The sequence below is a fragment of the Scyliorhinus torazame genome, chromosome 15 (assembly GCF_047496885.1).
Source record: "Scyliorhinus torazame isolate Kashiwa2021f chromosome 15, sScyTor2.1, whole genome shotgun sequence".
Classification (NCBI taxonomy): Eukaryota; Metazoa; Chordata; class Chondrichthyes; order Carcharhiniformes; family Scyliorhinidae; genus Scyliorhinus; species Scyliorhinus torazame.
The window spans coordinates 157,725,074-157,749,981 of NC_092721.1; the positions used below are offsets into that span (position 1 = coordinate 157,725,074).

At 45.4% G+C, this 24,908-nt stretch overlaps 1 protein-coding gene across 1 annotated transcript in view; it reads left to right on the forward strand.

The window, feature by feature from the left end:
* brca2 (BRCA2 DNA repair associated) overlaps positions 1-24,908 on the forward strand; it is a 169,988-nt gene that overhangs the window by 130,878 nt on the left and 14,202 nt on the right. Inside the window, 3 exon segments of the mRNA XM_072476994.1 lie at positions 7,323-7,489; positions 10,166-10,304; positions 19,501-19,754. Coding sequence (XP_072333095.1) covers positions 7,323-7,489; positions 10,166-10,304; positions 19,501-19,754 — 560 coding nt within the window.

Below are 24,908 nucleotides of genomic sequence, written 5' to 3' on the forward strand. Positions count from 1 at the left end.
TAAATGTTAATCAATGCATATCTAATTTACAGTAAGGATATTATTGAATCATTATTAAGCCGTTCAAGTGCAATTTGATTAAGTCACACTTTACTCTGAATTTGACAAGCACCTACATTCCAATGGTACCTGCACTGGGTCATTGTAAGCTATCTATTTCAAGCACACAATAAATGTCCTCATGTTTGTCTGGCTCCAATTCTTGTTTGGAAAGCAACCCTTAAAAGTGCATGTTGTATGTCACAAAATATTGAGTAATAGTTTGCTTGTGAACATTTTAGAATCAAATATTCAACTTCTAATGACAGCAGCTTGTAATTATAACGCCTTTAACATGACTCACAGGGTGCTTCATAGGTGTATTAAAAAGAACAATTTGACAGTGATGTCATATTACCGTAATATTTGGGCAGATGTCCACAGCTTGGTCAAAGGGACAGGTTTTGAGCGGAAAAGGGCAGTTTAGGGATGGATTTACAGACCTTTGGCTCAGACAACTGGAGACATGGTGGAAGAATTTAATTCGCGGATACTCAAAGGGATAAGAGGAGTGTGAATATCTTGGGGTGTGGTGGAACTGGAGGACATTACAGTGCTGGGGAAAGACGTGACCATGGAGGGATTTGAAACACGCGTAATCATCAAAGTGTTTAAATCAATGTATTGCTTAATCAGGAGCTAGTATAGATCAGAAGTATAAAGATGGTGCGTGAACTGGACATGGGCAGCAACCTTTTTCATCACCAAACTTAATAAAGGGTAGAGCATAGGAGCCAGGTCAAAAAGTTAAACCTCTTTTACTTTCCCAAACAAAAGGATTTTGCAGCAATGCTTAAAATGGTTGCCCAATTGTTGGTTTTACTTTTTTTTTTTTAATTGATTCTTGCAAATAACATTTAAAGCAAATTTCCTGCAACATTGATCACAGAAAGTCAGATTCCAGTGTTCTGCAGTTTGGCTGAGAAGCTGCCCTGTTTCCTTTTTAGCTGTGGCCTTACTGATTTGGCTTGCTTCAGAATGTTTTGACACACCAGCACTAGTCGACATTGACCAAATTTTGCAGCTGGCTTTTACCCAAGATTTTCTCTATTTCTGGTAGGCAAAAAATCACAAACCCGCCTCGGACGTTGCTCACAGGATTTCTGCTGAGATGGTGATCAGATCTCATTATCTCCACAGGAGATGGTATTTAGTTTCTGTATGACTTTTGATGTGACTTTGGCTGGAAACAGATTGTGGTTCCATTGTCTCTCAATTTCATCCAATAATGATTATTATTATTCAGTCAGTTATGGGATTTATAGCCACAGCCATATTTGGCTTGTATGTCCATTTTTTTTAAAACCACGGGTCTTATTTAAGAGTTCAGTATGTCCATATGTAATTCGGCATTTTCTCCATTGACATGACACCTATAGTTTCTTGCCTTCTGTTCTCTCCACCCCCCCCCCCCCCTTCTTGAAAAGTGGTGTTACATTTGCGGCTTTCCAATCCGCTGGGACCTTTCCAGAATCTAGGGCATTTTGGAAGAATGCAGTCAATGCAGCATCCACTATCTCTGTAGCTATTTCGTTCAAGTTTCTAGGTTTCAGGCCATCAGGTCCAGGGGACCTGGCAGCCCTTGATCCCTTTAGTTTTCCCAGTAGTGATTGCGATTATTTTACGTTCCTCCCTCCCTTTTGCCTCTTAATCTTCTGTTACTATTAGGATACTCTGTGTGTCTCCTACTATGACGGTACATACAAAATACTTGTTCAAAATCCCTGTCATTTTCATGTTTCCCATTAGGAATTTGCCAGTCTCATCCTCTCAGGACCAACGCTCACTCTTGCTGCTCTTTTCTTTTCATAAACCTGGAGAAGCTTTTACTGTACTTTTTTTATATTTCCTGCTAATTTTCTGTCATACTCCAATTTCTCCCTCTCTTTAGTTATCCATCGCTTATTTCTCAAATTTTCCCCATCTTCTGGGCTATCACTGACCGTCGCAGAATTGTACATCTTTATTTTCAATTCTTAACCTCCTTAGTTAGCTATGGGTGGTGCACCATTTTCAATGTCTTTCTCAATGGAATATATATTTGAGAGTTGTGAAATATCTCCTTAAATGTCCATTGCTTTTTTAACCTATTTTCCCATTACATTTTGGCTAACTCCTGTCTTCATACCCTTGTAGTTTCCTTTATTTAAGTTTAACACACTAGTCTCAGATCAAAGTTCTCGCCCTAAAACTGAATGTGAAATTTCACCATATAATGACCACCTCGGGTCCTTCACTAGAGGTCATTAATTAATTGTTTCATTACACATTACCAGGTCAAGCATAACTTGTTCCCTGGTAGGTTCCAAAGCATATTGTTCCAAGGAATTGTCCGAAATACGCTTTCTGAACTCTTCCTTCAGGCCACTTTTCCTTGATTCATCCACTCTATGGAGATTAAAATTGCCCATGATTATTGCAGTTCTTTTCTTACAAGCCCCCATTATTTTTTTGATTTATACTCTGTCCTACAGTCAAGTAGGAATTTAAAATGTCCACTCTTTAGTGGAATTGTGACTTTTAGATCTCAGAATTCTGTCCTTTTTTTAAAAAAAAAATAATTAACTTCTGCCCTCTACTTGACCTGGGCAACTGTTACTCAGACCTTCCCTCTTCAATCTACTGCCAATTTTGACCTGGCTTTTACTCGCTTTCTGTGTTTGGGGGATGTAAAGGGCACATCACAGTAGCTGCTGCTCTCGTATTTAGCATGCAGAGGGTCTTCCTGCTGTGAGCCATCTTCAAAAAGCCATCTATTCTGTTCTGTTTGAGTCACTATGACTGGAGTGGGAAGAGCAGGTGCGAGGTGAGGGAGACTGAGGCCAAGAGCTGATGCTAAGGGTGAGACAGGAGCGAAGGTGATCCCAGTCAAGCAGGCTACCCGAGGTAGTAGAAAATATACATGCAGAATTTGTTGCATTTTAATTTTTTTTTCAAAAAATCTTGTACCATGACAGCCCAATCTGAATTTTCTGTTATGGATCCGCATCCACCTTTTTGTATGTCCAATGCTCTGTTATCGTTTGTACTGGGAACAATGCCCACGTTAAATTTAGCAGGTATATTTAGATGAAGTCGTAACGTGCTGTTAAGCAGCCCATTTTTAGCTCTGCTGCTCAGCTCATAACTGTATAAACAAACATTTGTTTTTTTATAGAGGTAAACATGCATTTCAAGAGTCTAATAACTTCCAAGGAACGGAGGAACTGAGTCAAGGACTCGGATCAGGGTTTGGGCCCTGACAGCAACTTCCCTATCAAATATTTTATAAAGTTTTAGGATTGCTGTTGAGGAATTGGGGTTGTGACTGCTCGTATCCTAATCAGATGAGTTTGTCACATACAGACAGGCTGGAAAGGGGGGGGGGTGCTGGTTGCCACCGCCTCTTAATTAATTCTTTAGCTAACCACTGTTTACTTGGTGGCAAAGCGCATGATAGCGCTTTGCACTGTGCAACAAACCACAACAAATTGTGACACAAGTTCTGCAGAGTATGATAGGGCTTCTCCAGAGTGGTCCAAGCAGCTAAAGTGCCCCTTAAGCACCCCAATAGTCTGCTGGATGGCATTTTGTTTGGCACTATGACTCTTGAGTATATGCATGCTGCCTACATGAGCTGAGTTATAGAATCATGAATTAGGTATCAACAGCGAGCTCATCACCCAGTAGCCACACTTTGGTTTCTCAGAGTGGTACAAATGCTAATGTTACAGCAGACTGGCACAGAAAAAAAGTCACAACTGCTGCCAGGATATGCTGACCATTGCAATATGTTGAATATGGTCGCAAACCAGCTGGATGCTGAGGGAGTGGAACCCTTTGCAGCTGCAGTACGTCTCTGAATTTTGTGCAGTTACTGAAAGTAACGTAATTATAATAATTATCTTTATTAGTGTCACCCGTAGGCCTACATTAACACTGCAATGAAGTTATTATGAAAATCCCCTAGTCGCCACAATCTGGCACCTGTTCGGGTACGCTGAGGGAGAATTCAGAATGTCCAATTCGCCTAACAAGCACATCTTTCGAGACTTATGGGAGGGAACTCCGCGGAGCACCTGGAGGAAACACATGCAGACACGGGGTGAACGTGCAGACTCCGCACAGACAGTGACGCAAGCCGGGAATCGAACCCGGATCCCTGGTGCTGTGAAGCAACAGCGCTAACCACTGTGCTATGCAGTCAATAGCACCCTGAATCATGGCTGAAGCCTGCGTTCCTGGCAAAACTGCGTGCTCACCCTGCCGTTTCTCTCTGTAAAGAGACCACAATGTATTCCCATCTCTTCGCATATAGAGTGTGAATACAACAGTGGATGCTACATGCTGCTGCGACTGGTAGTGGTGAGGGGAGTAAATATTTGTGGACGGGGTGCCTATCAAGTGAGCTGCTTTGTCCTGGATTGTGTCAAGCCTCTTGAGTTGTTGGAGTTGCACTCATCCGGACAATCAGAGAGTTTTCCATCACATACCTGGAGTCGACAGGTATCACCATTGACAACATGACTAATTTTTCTGTCACCTGCAACTTCCCCAATTATGCCTCCCACATTTAAGTCTTAATCATTAATATATACAACAAACCGCAAAGGCCCCAAGACTGAACCCTATGGAACAGCACTGGAAACCATTTTCCATTTGCAAAAACACCCCTTTGTTTCCTGTCATTCAGTCAGTTTTAGATCCAATCTGTCGCCCTCCGCTGTATTCCATGAGATCTCACTTTTCTGTCCAGGCTGCCGTGTGGACCTTGTCAATGTCTTAACTGAAATCCATGTGACAATATCCATTGCACTATCTTTATTAATCCTTCTTGTTACTTCCTCAAAAAATTCTAGCAAGTTAGTAAGACATGACCTTCCCCTAACAACACCATGCTGACTATCATTGATCTATCTGTGCTTTTCTAAGTGACACTTTATCATGCCTTTCAGAATTGTTTCCAATAATTTGTCCACCACCAAAATCAGACTGACTGGCCTATTGTTTTCTAACTCATCCCTCCCACCCTTTTTAAATAATGGTGCAACATTTACAGACCTCCAATCATCTAGGATCTTTCCTGTATCTATTGAGGATTGGAAAGTGACCTTTAGAGCTTCCACTATTTCCTCCCTAGCTTCCTTCAACAGCCTGGGGCACAATCTGTCTGGCTCTGGTGATTTATCTGGATGCCAGTCCCTCCACTACTTCCCCTCTCACTATGCTTATTGTATCTAATATTTCACATGCCTCCTCTTTAACTAGAATGTCTGCATCATCCCTTTCCTTCATGAAGACAAAGTACTCATTGGGAACCCTGCAAATCAGTTGTGGGTTGATTCAGAAGATGATATGCTCATCTCTGATAGGACGTTCTTCTTTCCTTAGTTATTCCCTTGCTCTTAATGTTTTGGTAAAGCATCTCAGGATTTTCTTTGCTTTTATCTGCCAATATTTTTTCATATGCACTCATGCTTTCCTAATTTCTTTTTTTAATTTACCCCTGTACTTTCTATACCCCTCGAGGCTTTCTACAGTATTAAATATTTTGTGTCTGTCATAAATTTTCTTTTGGTTTATCTTGGCCTGTTCTGGTTGACCCAGAGACTCAATGGTTTGGTTGAGTGGGAAGTGAAGTGGCAGATGGAATTCAATCTGGAAAAATATGAGTTAATGCATTTGGGGGGGGGGGGGGAAACAAAGCAAGGGAATACTCAATAAATGGGAAGATATTAAGAGGTGTTGAGGAAGTGAGAGACCTAGGAGTGCATGTCCACAAGTCCTTTGAAGGCGGCAGGACAGGTGGTCAAGAAAGCATATGGAATGCTTTCCTTTGTTGGGCGAGATACTGAATACAAAAGCAGGGGTGTAATGATGGAACTGTATAAAAAGCTGGTTTGGCCACAGCTTGAATTTTGTATACAGTGCTGGTCACTGCATTACAGGAAGGATATAATTGCTCTGGAGAGAGTGCAGAGGAAATTTACAAGAATGCTGTCCGGGCTTGGAAATTGCAGCTATTGCAGGGATCGTGGGCTACATAAATAGAGGTAAAGAGTGCAAAAACAGGAATGCATCTTTATATAGTCCAGACAAAGCGGCAACTAGAGTATTGGACAAACTAGGGTTGTTTTCCTTGGAATAGAGGTGTACAAAATTATGAAGGACCTAGATACGGAAGAGAGGAAAGATTTGTTTTCCCCTAGCTGAGGCGTCAATTACCAGGGGGCATAGATTTAAAGTAAAAGGATTAGCAGGGACATGAGGGAAAATATTTTCACCCAGAGGGTGGTGGGCTTCTGGAATTCACTGTCTAAATTGGAGGTTGAGGCTGAAACCCAAAACGTAGCTAAATCTGTATCTAAAGCATTGTAACCTGCAAGGCAATGGGCAAGGTGCTGGAATGTGAGATTAAAATGAGCAGCTAGTTTATTTTTTCTCTTTTTTTTGTGACCATGGAGACACGATGGGCTGAATAGCCTCTTTCTGCACCATAACCTTTCTGTGGTTCCTCCTTGAGGAACAATGTGTGTGACATCTCCATTTGACTAAGGAGGTCCTCACTGAAATCTGTCACCTGTTGCAGGCAGTCTAGCATGACGGTATTGCCAATGACTGGAAAGAGGCGGTAGCCTTCAACTACTTGAAAGACAGGCTAGCAAAGCACACGGGATCTTGGGCTACATACATCGAGGTATTGAGTGCAGAAACAGGAATGCACTTTAGTATTGCATCAAATTCTGGTCACCATGATTTAGAAAGAACATAAAGGACCTTGAGAGGGTGCAGAGGAGATTTACTAGAATCGTTTGAGGGGCGATCTGATAAATTATTACAAGATTATAACAGAATTGGATGAAGCAGGCAAAGAAAATCTGTTCGTATAAACTAATGGTCAAAGAACTAGCGGACTCAGATTTAAGGTTTTGGACAAGGGAAGCAGCAAGGGAATATGTGAGAACCTTATTAAGTGGTAATGGCCTGAAACTCATTGCCTGCAAGAGTGGTGGAAGCAGAGATGGTTAGATGATTGATAATTTTAAAAAAGAAGCTAGATAGGTACTTGAGGGAAATAGGCTTGCAGGAATAAAATGAAGGATTAGGACTAACTGCGTTCTACAGTGAGCCCATGTGGAGTGGATGGGCTGAATTGCCACTCCCCATGTGTGTGTCCTCCTTAAAAAAAATAGTGGTCACTTGTTACTGTCTCTGAAACTTTAGAAGTATAATACGGTTTATCTTTCCTTACAAGGTATAGATTCATGTAACTTGTCCTCATACTTATTTTTCTTGCAAAATAGTCTATATGTTAAACATCTGGCGCCCAATTGCTGAACTACATTCCCTGCTGAAGGAGGGTGGAAGATATTGGATCTATTATTTGACAACATCGTCGTGCAAGAGTCGGCTAAGTCGTGCTGAGCTGCAGTTGACTGCTACAAAGAAAACTAGATACCAGCAGCTGCAGGTAATTCTAATATTGAAACAAATTAAATTGAAAATATATTTAATATTTTCAAGTGAGTTCATTTCATGTAAATTGAACAATAAACCTGTAATATTTGTTGCCAGCGTAATTGGAGATTTCTCGGTTCATAGGTTTACATTTTGTTAAATTAGAAAACTGCTTAAATCAGTTAAGCAGAATAGATTTTGGACAGGCAAATGTGAAATGATAAAATACGTAATTAAGTGGATTCCAAACATGAAGGCTTGGTGCACACTATATTGGCAGGCCCAATTCAGCTAAATCTTGTGAAGTTCCTAATTGATTGTAATTAAGTAGTTGATCCACTTAATATTGTGGTCAAAGTATTTATTATCTGTTTAGACCATATCCTGAGAACTGATTCAGTTCTGGCCACTGCATCTCCGATAAATGATCTCTAGTGTCAGGGAGGACGGGTGGGCGCCAAAATTGGCAAACTGCCTGCCGTGTTTAAATAGATCATCAAGAGTCAATCGGAATTGTTACTAAGCCAGTTGACCCTGATAATATGCTTCCCATGTCATAACATTTTTGGTGTCGGCAGACGGTGGGAGCGGGCAGCCCACTTAAAATAATTTTGTCAAAAGGCGGGAAGAAAATGGGAGTTTTATCTTTAGGGCTGCTCAGTGGATCGGGGGACAGTACCTTCACAATGGAACTCTATCCTCTCCTCACCTTTCTTTCTACCCATCAGCAGCTTTCAACCCACAACTCCACCTGCCCAAACCCTCCCTGCCCAAACTGCCTGACTGCAGGGTCCATGGGCTTTCCTCCTCCTCTTGCAGTTCCAACAGCAACCACTTGATGCTGGGAGCAGCCAGCTAATCAGATTGATCAGCAGTCCAGACGACGGGACTTCTCCCCAGTGAAGTCAGAAACTTCCTCTTGGCCCTTGTTTAGCCCATCTGCAGTGCATTATGACACCCTGTATTCAATCCCTGGTCATTCCAGCTTTGAAAGATAGTATTTACAGCCCAGGTCACTGTCTGTGTGGAGTTGGCACATTCTCCCTGTGTTTGCATGGGTCTCTTCCCCTCAACCCAATGTTGTGCAGGTTAGGTGGATTGCCCACGCTAAATTGTCTTATTTCCCTTAATTGGGAAAAAAAAGAATTGGGTACTCTAAATTTATTTTTTAAAAGATAGGATTTGAGACAACCTTGTCAAACAGTGTTGTCCACTAGAAATTTGAGTAGTCACACCATTGAGATACGCACAAATTTCTAGAGAAAATGTTAAACCTACGCTCTTAAAGTATTTTGCTTTAAGCATGTGCCATCATTCAATAACCAAAGATGAAAAGCGCTCAACGAACAAAAGCTATTCACTTTCATATTTGCTCCGAATGAAAAGTGTCCCTGTGGAGACCCACATTGAGCCTAATTATAATCCAAAGCCAAAATATTGGAGATGTTGGAAATTTTAAAACAGGAAATGCTGGAAATGCTCCAACGGTCTGGCACATTCCACGGAGAGAAGATTTTTAACTTATCAGGTTGTGACCATTTATCAAGAACTGCCAACTTGACCCTAATTACATCTGCCTTTCTTTGGGATATTCTTTATTCCAGTTCTGCACAGGCTGCCTCCATCTGTTTCTCCAGTACATTAATGACATCTGTTCTCAATCCAAACTAGTAAATTTCATAATTTTGCCTCTAATCTTCACTCCTCCCTCACCTTCGCATGGTCCATCTCTGACTCTTCCTTTCCCTTCCTTGAATTTTTTGTCTCCATTTCCATGTCTAAGCTAACAACCAATATTTGCTATAAGTCCACTCATTTCCACAGCTACTTACATTAGACTTGATTGAGTAAAGCTTCAAGAGTAGGACAAAGGGCCACAGGTTCATAGGAGCAGTGAGTGGATCATTCAGCCCGTCAAGCTTACGTCGCCAATTCAATTGGATCATGGTGGATCATCTACCTCAACACCAATTTCCCACGCTATCCCCATATCCCTTGATGTTATTAGTATCCAGAAATCTTTCAACTTCTGGCTTGAACATGTTCAAAGATTGATCTTCCACATCCTTCGTCGATAGAGATTTCCAAAGATTCACCGCTCTGAGTAAAGAAATTCCTCTTCATCTTAGCCTTAAATGGCCTGCCCCTTATTCTGAAACTCTGCCCCCTGGTTCTAGACTCACCAGCCAAGGGAAACACCCTATCTACAACTACCCTGTCACGCCCTGTAAGAATTTGGTAAATTTCAATATCACCTCTCATTCTTTCAAACTCGAGAGAATATAGGCCCAGTTTCCTCAATCTCTTCCCATATAACAATACCACCACCCAGCGATTACATGTAGTGAACCTCTGCTACACTCCCTCTATAACAAGTGTACCCTTCCTTACATCTGGAGACCAAATCTGTACACAATACTCCAGTTGGCTGCACCTGCCTTTCCTAGTTCAAACCAATAAAAGACAAATTTGAACAATGTCAAGAAGTTTTCGTTGACACAGAGCAATTAATGAATGGGACAGACTTCTAATCGGAGCAGAAGAGCTGCAAGTCCTCAATTCATTTAAGAGCTAATGAATGTCGCAATGGGAAATTTATGACCATTTTGGATGGCAGAAATTAAATGTGACAATGGCTTTATCTGTAAATATCTTGATATCTTACAATGCATTTTGTTCCTACTTTTAGCCATCTCTCAAAGTTTTGGAACAACTCTACCAACCTAGGCAGGCAGTGACCTATAACATGCTCCTTGATCCATCCTTTGGAACTGTCTGCAGAGAGGTGGACCTAGCAGGATATGTGATCCACATTTTGGGAAAATCAGGTATCATTCAGTGGGAATTGCTTTGCCAGGTTCAAAGTGTGGGACTGGCAATGGCCATTTAGCTCCACAGAGCATATGTATATGTCCTGTCGTGATCTTTATTCTGTAAGGCGTCACTTGGTTACATAAAGCAGCTTTCATGGTAGATCAGAACCATAGAAATAGAACCATGGGAAAACAATGGTGAAGAAAGAGCACATTTGGCCCATTGTGTCTGTGCCGGCCAAAAATTAGAAAAAAGTAACTAGCCGCTCTTTTTAATTCCATTTCCCAGCATTTTCCCTTTTATCTGCCAGTATTTTTCGTATCCTCTATTTGGGGTATCCTCACTCGGGGCTGGTTTAGCACAGTGGGCTTGTAATGCAGAACAAGGCAGCAGCGTGGGTTCAATTCCCATACCGGCCTCCCCGAACAGGAGCCAGAATGTGGTGACTAGGGGCTTTTCACAGTAACTTCACTGAAGCCTACTTGTGACAATAAGCGATTATTATTATTTATTATTATTATTATTGCTATCCTAATTTCCATTTTTACTTCACCCCTGTACTTTCTGTATCCCTCAATGCTTTGTACAGTATGAAGTCTTTTGTGACGGTCATAAGCTTTCTTTTTCTGTTTTACCTTGGCCTCTGGATAACCCAGGGGTGGCATAGTAGCACAGTGGTTAGCACTGCTGCCTCACAACATCAGGGATCCGGTTTCGATTCTGGCTTTGGGTGACTGTATGTGTGGAATTTGCATGTTCTCCCCACATCCACATCGGTTTCCTCTGGGTACTCTGGTTTCCTCCCACAGCCCAAAGATCTGCCGGTTAGGTGGATAGGCCATGATCAGTGTACGGGGACAGGGCGGGGGAGTGGACCTGGGTCAAGTGCTCCTTCTGAGGGTCGGTGTAGAGTTGATGGGCCAAATGGCTGCCTTCTGCACCATAGGCATTCTATGGCTCTTGATTTGGCAGTACCACTCTTTTCCTTTGTTGGGGCATGTCTACATGGTGCCTGTAGAATTTCACCTTTGAATTACAGTTTTTCCTTTTTTTTTCCTTTTTCTCTTTTTCTTAATAAATTTAGATTACCCAATTATTTTTCTCCAATTAAGGGGCAATTTAGCGTGACAAATCCACCTACTCTGCACACTTTTGGGTTGTGGGGGTGTGGTGGTATGTATTAGGGGTAGTACGGTACCCAGTGATGCCGAGAGGCTATTGGTGGACAGACACTGGGTCCTGATTGGATCTGCCGCCTGCTGGCTCCACCCAGTAAGGCGGAGTATAAGAACCCGGGTTCACCCAGCATCCGCATTCTGTAACCGAGCTGCTGGGGAACAAGTCTGCGTAATAAAGCCATCGATTGATTTCATCTCTTCTCGCCTCGTGAGTGATTGATTGTGCTACAATTTATTACGCACACTTTAAAGGACTATGGAGCTCCAGATCACCCCGGAGTGTCTGCGAATCAGCCCCCATGCAGCAAACTCAGCGGCCACTTTTAAACACTGGCTAGCGTGCTTTGAGCGACACCTCCGAACGGCCCCCGGCAGACCTACAGAAGACCAGAAAATGCAGGTCCTGCATTCCAGGGTGAGTCCGGAGATCTACACACTCATCGAAGACGCAGAGGATTTCCCAAAGGCACTCACCATGCTGAGAGGCATCTACATTCAGCCCGTAAACCAGGTCTACGCATGCCACCAACTTGCGATGAGACGGCAAATCCCCGGAGAATCGCTGGACGAGTTCTACAGCGCGCTGCTAATATTGGGAAGGAGCTGCAACTGCCCATCGGTGACAGCTAACGAACATACGGAACTCCTAATCAGGGATGCTTTCGTAGCAGGTATGACCTCATCCCAAATTCGCCAGCAACTGCTGGAAAGAGACTTGCTGGGGCTCACAGAGGCATGGGCTCTTGCGGCCTCCCTCGACGTGGCATCGCAGAATGCCCGCGCTTACACCCCCGACCGTGCGGCAGCCCCATGGGTTCCGTGGACGACCGACTCCCCGGCATCCCCCATCCCCCCGCAAGCCTGCGCGGCCAGAGCACCAGACCACCCGGGGGGGGGCCCCGCTGCTACTTTTGCGGGCAATCGAAACACCCACGTCAGCGCTGCCCGGCCCGCTCAGCCATCTGTAAAAGTTGTGGCAAGAAGGGGCATTATTCAGCGGTGTCCCAGTCCCGGGGGGTCGCCGCAATCTCCGGGGGAGAACTGGGATCACAGACTCAACCCCCCCCAACGATCCATGTGCGGCCAACGGGCACCGCCATTTTGGGTCCCGGACTCCATGCGGGGGTGACGGGCGCCGCCATCTTGTGCCCCGCCGGCCGCGTGCAATCCGTGGACGCCGCCATCTTGGCTGACAGCCAAGGACCCCAGCATGGACGGCCCCACAGGGCCTGAAGAAAACGCCCCGATGCAGCAACCGCGACTGGCTTTGGTGACCCTGGACCAGTCGCGGCCCCGGACGCTCCAAACGGCAACGACGACGGTGCTGGTTAACGGGTGCGAAACGCCATATCTAATCGACTCTGGGAGCACGGAAAGTTTTATCCATCCGGATACGGTAAGACACTGTTTTCTTTCAATCCACCCGAGTACCCAAAAGATTTTTCTGGCAGCGGGATCCCATTCCGTAGAAATCAAAGGGTTCTGCATCGCGAATCTAACGGTGCAGGGGAGAGAGTTTAAGAATTACCGACTTTATGTCCTCCCCCACCGCTGCGCTCCCACTCTCCTGGGGTTAGATTTTCAATGTAACCTTCAGAGTTTAACGTTCCAATTTGGCGGCCCTGTATCCCCACTTACTATCTGCAGTCTCGCGACCCTCAAGGTTGAACCGCCTTCCTTGTTTTCGAATCTCACCCCGGATTGCAAACCCGTCGCCACTAGGAGGAGACGGTACAGCGCCCAGGACCGAACATTTATCCGGTCTGAAGTCCAGCGGCTGCTGAAGGAAGGCATAATCCAGGCCAGCAATAGTCCCTGGAGAGTTCAGGTGGTAGTAGTGAAGACAGGGGAGAAACAGAGGATGGTCGTAGACTACAGTCAGACCATCAACAGGTACAGGCAGCTAGATGCGTACCCTCTCCCCCGCATATCCGACTTGGTCAATCGGATTGCACAGTACAACGTCTTTTCCACTGTGGACCTTGAGTCCGCATTTCATCAGCTCCCCATCCGCCCGAGCGACCGCAAGTACACTGCCTTTGAAGCAGACGGGCGGCTCTACCACTTTTTACGGGTTCCATTCGGCGTCACTAACGGAGTCTCGGTCTTCCAACGGGAGATGGACCGAATGGTTGACCAGCACAGTTTACGGGCCACGTTCCCGTACCTCTACAACGTCACCATCTGCGGCCATGACCAGCAGGACCACGACGCCAACCTCCACAAATTCCTCCAGACCGCTAACGCCCTGAACCTCACCTACAACAGGGAAAAATGTGTGTTTAGCACCGACCGTCTAGCCATCCTTGGCTACGTAGTGCGTAATGGAGTGATAGGCCCAGACCCTGAACGCATGTGCCCCTTTATGGAGTTCCCCCTCCCTCACTGTTCCAAAGCCCTGAAACGCTGCCTGGGCTTTTTCTCTTATTACGCCCAGTGGGTCCCCAACTACGCGGACAAGGCCCACCCGCTAATTCAGTCCAACGTCTTTCCCCTGTCGACCGAGGCCCGCCAGGCCTTCAGCCGCATCAAAGTGGATATCGCAACGGCCACGATGCACGCAATCGACAAGTCCCTCCCCTTCCAAGTCGAGAGCAACGCATCCGACGTAGCTCTGGCAGCCACTCTCAACCAAGCGGGCAGACCCGTGGCCTTTTTCTCCCGTACCCTCCACACTTCAGAGATCCGCCACTCCTCAGTGGAAAAGGAAGCCCAGGCCATAGTAGAAACTGTGCGGCATTGGAGGCATTACCTGGCCGGCAGGAGATTCACTCTCCTCACGGACCAACGGTCGGTAGCCTTCATGTTCGATAATGCGCAGCGGGGCAAGAGCAAGAAAGACAAGATCTTGCGGTGGAGGATCAAACTCTCCACATATAATTATGAGATCTTGTATCGTCCCGGAAAGCTGAACGAGCCGTCCGATGCCCTATCCCTCGGCACATGTGCCAAAGCCGAAGTGGACCGTCTCCAAGCCCTCCACGAGGACCTCTGCCACCCGGGGGTCACTCGGTTCTACCACTTCGTGAAGACCCGCAACCTCCCCTACTCCGTCGAGGAGGTCCGAACAGCCACCATGAACTGCCAAATCTGTGCAGAGTGCAAGCCGCACTTTTTCAGGCCAGATAGAGCGCACCTGATAAAGGCTTCCTGTCCCTTTGAGCGCCACAGTCTGGACTTCAAAAGCCCCCTCCCCTCCACCGATCGCAACACGTACTTCCTAAACGTGGTTGACGCATAATCCCGTTTCCCTTTCGCCATCCCCTGCCCTGACATGACTGCGGCCACGGTCATTAAAGCCCTCTGCACCATCTTTACACTGTTCGGTTTCCCCGCCTACATCCAATGCGACAGGGGGGTCGTCCTTCATGAGCGACGAACTGCGTCAATTCCTGCTCAGCAAGGGCATCGCCTCGAGCAGGACGACCAGTTACAAACCCCGGGGGAACGGTCAGATAGAGAGGGAGAACGGTACGGTCTGGAAGACCGTCCTACTGGCCCTACGGTCCAGAAGTCTCCCAGTTTCCCGTTGGCAGGAAATCCTCCCGGATGCCCTCCACTCCATCCGATCGCTGCTGTGTACCACAACTAATCAAACGCCTCACGTGCGCCTCCTTGTCTTCCCTAGGAATTCCTCCTCCGGAACGTCACTTCTGACCTGGCTGGCAGCCCCAGGACCCATCTTGCTCCGAATGCATGTGCGGGCACACAAATCGGATCCGTTGGTCGAGAGGGTTCATCTTCTCCATGCGAACCCTCAATACGCCTACGTGGCATACCCCGAGGGCCGACAGGACACGGTCTCCCTGCGGGACCTGGCGCCCGCCGGAGCTCCCCACAGCCCCCCCCCCCCCAAACACCAATCACCCCCTCCCTCCTGCCGGCGCCCCACAGCCGCTCCCTTCCCGGGCAGATCGGTCGTCCTCCCGTGCCCGCCCAGGAGTAGTGAAACAGGAACAAACATCGCGACGCTCCCAGAGACGACAGTGCCCGAGCCAGCGCCTGCACCACCACCGGAGCTAAGACGATCGTCAAGGACGACCAGGGCACCCACTCGACTCATTAAATCTGCATGACAAAGCAAGATATGTAAATAATTCAGTAGCCCAGTAAAAGCGGCATTGTAAATAGTCAACCGTTGATATCTATGCATAGACACTGTGTTAATGGAATCCCAGTACTGACTTTGTAAACCCCTACCACCATGCGAGCCACCAACCCGCCGGGTTCTTTTTTAACAAGGGGTGAATGTGGTGGTATGTATTAGGGGTAGTACGGTACCCAGTGATGCCGAGAGGCTATTGGTGGACAGACACTGGGTCCTGATTGGATCTGGCGCCTGCTGGCTCCACCCAGTAAGGCTGCGTATAAGAACCCGGGTTCTCCCAGCAGCCGCATTTTGTAACCTGAGCTGCTGGGGAACAAGTCTGCATAATAAAGCCATCGGTTGACTTCATCTCTTCTCACCTCGTGAGTGATTGATTGTGCTACAGGGGGCGAAACACACGCAGACACGGGAAGAATGTGCAAACTCCACACGGGCAATGACCCAGAGCTGGGATTGAACCTGGGACCTCAGCGCCGTGAGGCAGCTGTGCTAACCACTAGGCCACCATGCTGCCCGACAGTTTTTCCTTTTAATAGCTGTACCCAGTCCAGTCTTGCCAGTTCATCTCTCAGCTTTGTAAAATTTGTCTTACAATGATTTAGAACTTTTACCCCTGCTCTATCTTTGTCCTTGTCCATAATGATGCTAAATCTAACTCTTATTAAGGTCAAAGTCTCCAAAATGGTTGCCACTGCTACCTCATCCACATGCCCAGCTTCATTTCCTGTTGAGTAAATCTAGAATTAATCATAGAATTTACAGTGCAGAAGGAGGCCATTTGGCCCATCGAGCCTGCACTGACCCTTGGAAAGAGCACCCCACTTAAGCACACACCTCCACCCTTCGCCCATAACCCCACCTACCTTTTTATTTTGGATACCAAGGGTAATTTGGCATGGCCAATCCACCGGCATCATGGCTGACGAGGGAGAGAGAGAGGTGTACAGAAAGTGTCCAACATCGCCATCGTTTGCTGACGTCCCGCTGGCTGGGGGGCTTCTGCCAGGGCTGGGGAGAGTGGTATCTTTGATTAGATCTAAACATGGATCTCACTTCTTTGGGGCTTTAACTTCGGAAAATTGTGCTTTATATAAACAAGAACAGCTTACAATTATATAGTGCTTTCAATGTAATGAAATGCCCTTAAGGCCCTTCACAGGAACATTATCAAACAAAATTTGACACTGAACAGCAGAAGGAGATAGAACTGATGATGAAAAACGTAATCCAAGATGCCCATGAAAAGGTGGGTGACGGGTGGGGGGTGTAAGAGGGATATGAGGGGCATCACAAAAGTTGGGGTGAAGGTGGTCCTGAAAGGGGGGTCTGAGTGTGCTCACTTGTTGGGGGTGGGAGGGGTGTAGCACATGTCTGTGGGGGGTCTCATTGTCCATGTGTGTGGGGACCCGCAAGCTCACTGAGATGGGACACCCTTTTAAAATGGTGCCCCAATCTCTAAGGAGCCAGTCTGGTTGGCGAGTTTAGTTCCCCATTGCTGAAACATTTCTAAGTGTGAGCTAGACCGGTGAGACTCCCCAAGCCCCCCAAAAATTGTGTGAATGCAGGTCTCATCTCAGCCAAAAGGTGGTGGGAAACACTCCACCCAACTCTCCCAAGATGACACTTAGTCATTTTTGGGGTAAATCACGCCCCTTGTTGCTTGGCTTCTCATTTGTCTCCACAAGCTTCAACATGCTAGTCACAGCACACTACCTTCCTTAAAATTATTCTTCCATCGATTATTTTAGTTTTGTTAATTACTTAGTTTATCTATTTTAAATTATTGATTTTATTTAATGTTCTCAGCTCTGAGTTTAACCTAACTTGGAGAGCTTAGGGAGAACTCCCTAGCTTAGAGAGCAAACACAACTAAAACCAATCACCTGCCCGCTGTTCTGTAATGTCGCACTCGATTTACATTAAAACATAGAAAATATAGGGTGGTATGGTGGCACAGTGGTTAGCACTGCTGCCTACAGTGCTGAGGACCTGAGTTCGATCCCGGCCCCGGGTCACTGTCTGTGTGGAGTTTGCATATTCTCCTGGTGTCTGTGTGGATTTCACCACACAACACGAAGATGTGCAGGTTAGGTGGATTGGCCATGCTAAATTGCCCCTTAATTGGAAAGAAATAATTGGGTACTCTAAATTGATCAAATAAAAAGAACATAGAAAATAGGAACATGAGTAGGCCATTCAGCCCCTTGAGCCTGCTCTGCCATTCACTTAGATCATGGCTGATCTTCAACCTCATGCCTTTTTCCATATTTTCCCCATATCCTTTAATATCTAGAAATCTATCTATCTCTGTCTTGAGTATAGACAGATTTATTTGCCATTATATAGTTCTCTTTCACACTGGTAAATCATTCCTTAGGATGGCCATTTTCTCTCCCACTACTGCCCCTTTTCCAGTGCCCTTTCTGGTTGCTGTAAGCCAGCCAGTTCAAACTACTGGCACCTATGTTAAAATGGTGTGGTCCAGAGGCTGCACACTGTCATCTTCCAAGGCCAGCTGCAACTTCCCCACTCAAAGTTAGTAACCATGTACTCATCTGGCAAAAGAGAATTAAATGTAATCAGCTCTCTTTAAATAGAGAGCTGCAGTGGCCTCCCTTATGCACCAGTGAATAGAAAGTTACAAGATGTTGCAAATATCGGCAGCTACAGGTTGGAAGGAACCCAGCAAATAAAAGTCCCAGAAAGGGTTACTTTCGCAGCCACTGACAATACTGTCCTTGCCTTGCTCTGAGTTGTGACTGCAGCAGATTGCAAATTTCAGTGAGAATGTCTTTACTGAAGGGCAAATTACTCCAGTAAGGAGACATGAGGAAACACCTTTTTACACAGAGGGCGGTGGCTGTCTGGAATTTGCTGCTTGAGTTGCTGATGGAGGCAGAGACCCTAAATTCTTTTTAAAAGTGCTTGGATCTGCACCTTAAATGCAGTAAACTGCAGGGCTGTGAGCTATGTGCAGGAAGACGGGATTAGAAAGGGCACCTGGGTGTCTTTGGGTCAGGATGGGCAAGATGGGCTGAATAGACCCCTTCTGTGATGTATTGTCCGTGTTCATTCTTCCAGTCATAGGTCAGTCTAAAGGGAATGCCTATTATTGCACCCATGTAAGAGAGCAACTGGTTTGTGCTGAATCCATGAAATCAAGACAAGGGTCTTCACCTATTACACCATTCCCTGTAGACTTCAACTGCTTTAAAGAACTCAACGAAGCACCAAACACTTGAGGCAGCACGGTGGCGCAGTGGTTAGTACTGCTGTCTCACTCCGCCGAGGTCCCAGGTTCGATCCCGGCTCTGGGTCACTGTCTGTGTGGTGTTTGCACATTCTCCCCGTGTTTGCATGGGTTTCGTCCCCAACACCCGAAGATGTGCAGAGTAGGTGGATTGGCCACGCTAAAATTGTCCCTTCATTGGAAAAATGAATTGGTACTCTAAATTTATTATAAATAAATAAATAAAAAAGCACCAAACACTTGTTCACTCATAGCAACAACTAGTAGTAATCAATCAGCAACTGCACTGAAAGTGGTTGATAAATAATGCTTGTGAGGATGGTCTTCCTGCTGCTGAGTGCATGTTTTGCTGTTCGAGCTTGAGAGGGTGTTGGCTGGTACATTGAACTCCAAAATCGCAGCACTGGTGTCAGTCGTCTAACAAGTGATGTTATGATCTGCCTAGTCTACAAACCTCTGTGGCACTCACTGCATATTAATACCCGCATCAATGTCGTGTCCGAACAACTCATACCAGAAGTGTGTGAGATCACTGGATACCATTTTGGACCTCTAAGGATACTCATAGTGTCCAAACAAGGGTGACACCTCATTTAGGTGGCGAAAGGTTCTCGGAGGTGAATTAAGGGAGCATTATGGTGCTGATTTGTCTTACCTTTTATACCATTTTGCAGGTTCACCTACAACTCTGTACCTGGCTGATGAAAATCAGAATCTGGTAGCTGTGAAAGTTTGGACAGGTTTAAATCAGCTAGCTTTGGAAGATATCGTCAAGCCAGGTATCTTAATTGTTGCAAGCAACTTACAGTGTACATTGGATAGCTGCATGGGTATTCCTATACTTTTCACTGGGGATCTTTCCAGCTTTTCTGCTAATCCAAAAGGACATCTTCGGGAAAGGTACACTCAACTAAAAAATTCTGTGCAGGTAAAGTATTTGAAAATTACTATATTTGATAGAGTAATCTGGTAATAAAATAAGATCGTTTCTATAGTAAGCCTATTTAGAGTTTCAAACTGACTTAAACTGAAATGTTCATCAGCACAAATCTCCTGCCACATTAGTGGGCACGGGAGCAATAGGTCAGAAGGTGAGAGCATTGAGGGAGAACTAGGGAATAGGGACAGTGTGGCTCTTAGGCAGAGCAGACCGGGAGAAGTTGCTGAACACAGCGGGTCTGGTGGCCTGAAGTGCATATGTTTTAATGCAAGGAGGAGCATTACGGGTAAGGCAGATGAACTTCGAGCTTGGATTAGTACTTGGAACTATGATGTTGTTGCCATTACAGAGACCTGGTTGAGGGAAGGGCAGGATTGGCAGCTAAACGTTCCAGGATTTAGATGTTTCAGGCGGGATAGAGGGGGATGTAAAAGGGGAGGCGGAGTTGCGCTACTTGTTCGGGAGAATATCACAGCTGTACTGCGAGAGGACACCTCAGAGGGCAGTGAGGCTATATGGGTAGAGATCAGGAATAAGAAGGGTGCAGTCACAATGTTGGGGGTATACTACAGGCCTCCCAACAGCCAGCGGGAGATAGAGGAGCAGATAGGTAGACAGATTTTGGAAAAGAGTAAAAGCAACAGGGTTGTGGTGATGGGAGACTTCAACTTCCCCAATATTGACTGGGACTCACTTAGTGCCAGGGGCTTAGACGGGGCGGAGTTTGTAAGGAGCATCCAGGAGGGCTTCTTAAAACAATATGTAGACAGTCCAACTAGGGAAGGGGCGGTGCTGGACCTGGTATTGGGGAATGAGCCCGGCCAGGTGGTAGATGTTTCAGTAGGGGAGCATTTCGGTAACAGTGACCACAATTCAGTAAGTTTTTAAGTACTGGTGGACAAGGCTAAGAGTGGTCCGAGGATGAATGTGCTAAATTGGGGGAAGGCTAATTATAACAATATTAGGCGGGAACTGAAGAACATAGATTGGGGGCGGATGTTTGAGGGCAAATCAACATCTGACATGTGGGAGGCTTTCAAGTGGCAGTTGAAAGGAATACAGGACCGGCATGTTCCTGTGAGGAAGAAAGATAAATATGGCAATTTTCGGGAACCTTGGATGACGAGTGATATTGTAGGCCTCGTCAAAAAGAAAAAGGAGGCATTTGTCAGGGCTAAAAGGCTTGGAATAGACGAAGCCTGCGTGGAATATAAGGAAAGTAGGAAGGAACTTAAGCAAGGAGTCAGGAGGGCTAGAAGGGGTCACGAAAAGTCATTGGCAAATAGGGTTAAGGAAAATCCCAAGGCTTTTTACACGTACATAAAAAACAAGAGGGTAGCCAGGGAAAGGGTTGGCCCACTGAAGGATAGGCAAGGGAATCTATGTGTGGAGCCAGAGGAAATGGGCGAGGTACTAAATGAATACTTTGCATCAGTATTCACCAAAGAGAAGGAATTGGTAGATGTTGAGTCTGGAGCAGGGTGTGTAGATAGCCTGGGTCACATTGTGATCCAAAAAGACGAGGTGTTGGGTGTCTGAAAAAAATATTAAGGTAGATAAGTCCCCAGGGCCTGATGGGATCTACCCCAGAATACTGAAGGAGGCTGGAGAGGAAATTGCTGAGGCCTGACAGAAATCTTTGGATCCTCGCTGTCTTCAGGGGATGTCCCGGAGGACTGGAGAATAGCCAATGTTGTTCCTCTGTTTAAGAAGGGTAGCAAGGATAATCCCGGGAACTACAGGCCGGTGAGCCTTACTTCAGTGGTAGGGAAATTACTGGAGAGAATTCTTCGAGACAGGATCTACTCCCATTTGGAAGCAAATGGCCGTATTAGTGAGAGGCAGCACGGTTTTGTGAAGGGGAGGTCGTGTCTCACTAACTTGATAGAGTTTTTCGAGGAGGTCACTAAGATGATTGATGCAGGTAGGACAGTAGATGTTGTCTATATGGACTTCAGTAAGGCCTTTGACAAGGTCCCTCATGGTAGACTAGTACAAAAGGTGAAGTCACACGGGATCAGGGGTGAGCTGGCAAGGCCATAGAAGGCAGAGAGTAGCAATGGAGGGATGCTTTTCTAATTGGAGGGCTGTGACCAGTGGTGTTCCACAGGGATCAGTGCTGGGACCTTTGCTCTTTGTAGTATATATAAATGATTTGGAGGAAAATGTAACTGGTCTGATTAGTAAGTTTGCAGACGACACAAAGGTTGGTGGAATTGCGGATAGCGATGAGGACTGTCGGAGGATACAGCAGGATTTAGATTGTCTGGAGACTTGGGCGGAGAGATGGCAGATGGAGTTTAATCCGGACAAATGTGAGGTAATGCATTTTGGAAGGTCTAATGCAGGTAGGGAATATACAGTGAATGGTAGAACCCTCAAGAGTATTGAAAGTCAAAGAGATCTAGGAGTACAGGTCCACAGGTCATTGAAAGGGGCAACACAGGTGGAGAAGGTAGTCAAGAAGGCATACGGCATGCTTGCCTTCATTGGCCGGGGCATTGAGTATAAGAATTGGCAAGTCATGTTGCAGCTGTATAGAACCTTAGTTAGGCCACACTTGGAGTATAGTGTTCAATTCTGGTCGCCACACTACCAGAAGGATGTGGAGGCTTTAGAGAGGGTGCAGAAGAGATTTACCAGAATGTTGCCTGGTATGGAGGGCATTAGCTATGAGGAGCGGTTGAATAAACTCGGTTTGTTCTCACTGGAACGAAGGAGGTTGAGGGGAGACCTGATAGAGGTATACAAAATTATGAGGGGCACAGACAGAGTGGATAGTCAGAGGCTTTTCCCCAGGGTAGAGGGGTCAATTACTAGGGGGCATAGGTTTAAGGTGAGAGGGGCAAGGTTTAGAGTAGATGTACGAGGCAAGTTTTTTACACAGAGGGTAGTGGGTGCCTGGAACTCGCTACCGGAGGAGGTGGTGGAAGCAGGGACGATAGTGACATTTAAGGGGCATCTTGACAAATATATGAATAGGATGGGAATAGAAGGATACGGACCCAGGAAGTGTAGAAGATTGTAGTTTAGTCGGGCAGCATGGTCGGCACGGGCTTGGAGGGCCGAAGGGCCTGTTCCTGTGCTGTACATTTCTTTGTTCTTTGTTAACAGAGATTTATAAGACGCAGCAGCATGTTAAGCCCTATCAATGCTAATATTTCATCCTGACTATACTAAAACTATTTCACATAGGGCAAAACCTTTCTTTATTTATAAATTCAGAATACCCAATTCTTTTTTCCCAATTGAGGGGCAATTTAGCGTGGTCTGCACATGTTTTTGGTTTGTGCGGGTGAGACCCACACAGACACTGGGAAAATGTGCAAACGCCACACGGACAGTGACCCGGGTCCGGGATCGAACCAGGGTCCTCGGCGCCGGGAGGCAGCAGTGCTAATCACTGCACCACCATGCCGCCCTTGGTAGGGCGAAACTTTGTGTACTTTGTTCCAAAAGTATTCCCTTTTCCATTGATCAAAGCAGCAATACTAAAACTGTGGAATGGTTTTGGCTTTGCAGTATTCCAAACCAAAATTGATTTGCAGAGTATTGGGTGTTCCTTTTTGTAAGTCTTTACACTAACAGAGGTGAGACTATCCAAGACTTTAAACATTTCTACCGAATGGCTTTATTAACAGGTTTACAAATAGAGATAAATATAACCTTTAAGTCAACAGTACAATTCAAAACTTGAATTCCCGATTCTTCTGCTTTTACAGAAAAGTTAATTCTCTGGCCATGTCTAGAGTTATCAGGTGTTAACAGTTTCTCTTTGTCACATTCTTCTGCTCTAACTCATGCACTGAGCACTGGTTGGTTTAGTGAACAGTCTTATACCATTCTTAAACCTCTCGGTAATTTTCCATTTTCTCTTGCCGGTGGTTCCACAGACTGATGCTACCAAACAGTACCTGGTGGTTAAAATGGTCTCACAGTGTCCCAAAAGATGTGCTTGTTAGGTGAATTGGACATTCTGAATTTTCCCTCAGTGTACCCGAACAGGCACTGGTGTGTGGCGACTGGGGGATTTTCACAGTAACTTCATTGCAGTGTTAATGTAAGCCTATTTGTGACATTAATAAAGATTATTATTATGTCTTTCGAGACTTGCTTATCTGTAGCCTTCAATATAGACATAGCACTGCTTTTCCTAGATATGCCCTTTTGAACAGTTTTACAACTTTTTCAACAAAACTCTACTTCATTAGTAGGTAATCCATTCAGGTGAAGTGGAAAAATCCTTCTAAATGTCTAAGAGTTTAATATTTAAGGTGGAAATATGTGCACTTGTACAAGGGAACACTGGGGATATGGGATAAGTGAGACTGAATATAATATAACATAAATTCCTCTCCAAATAGTATTTGCCGTTAAATTTTAAACATTGATCATTATTTTTAAATGAGAGGGATTTTTTATGAAAGATTCATCAGATAGCATCACTGACAAAGTTTACTATTTTAACTTTTTTTTTCACTGTACAAAGTGGATACACATGCAAAACAAAAATTATATTTCCCCTTAATCTTGCAGCAACAATTTTCATTTGTACAATGCATTTACTGTGAACATACTGCACATTAAGAGGGAGAAATGATACTGAGTCAGGAAGGAGTGGGGATCAAAAGCTTGATCGAAGAGCTGAAGTTTAAAGATCTGGGGGCTGCACCATCACTGGGAGTATCAAAGGGAAGTGGGGGCTTGCACAAAAAGACACATCAGAGGAATAGTTTGTTCAGAGAGGGGGTGAATATAATGCCAAATTTGCACAAGTGGATTGGAATGAGACCAAGGAGCTCAAACCTCTTGAGGGCAGCTATATAAAGCAAAGTAATTGAACGGGTGATGTTTTCAATTTACCATTCATGGTTTGATAAATATACTTCACTTTCACCAAGTTTATCTATTCAGATTTTATACTCTTACCCCACAGACATTAGCATATACTCGAGACTGAGTACTTTGTGGTATCTGACTCCGTGAGTGAAGTTGACTGCCAGTGTGCAAAGCTTTTTTTTAATATAAATTTAGAGTACCCAATTAATTTTTTTCCAATTCAAGGGCAATTTAGTGTGGCCAATCCACCTAGCCTGCACATCTTTGGGTTGTGGGGGGCGAAACCCACGCAAACACGGGGCA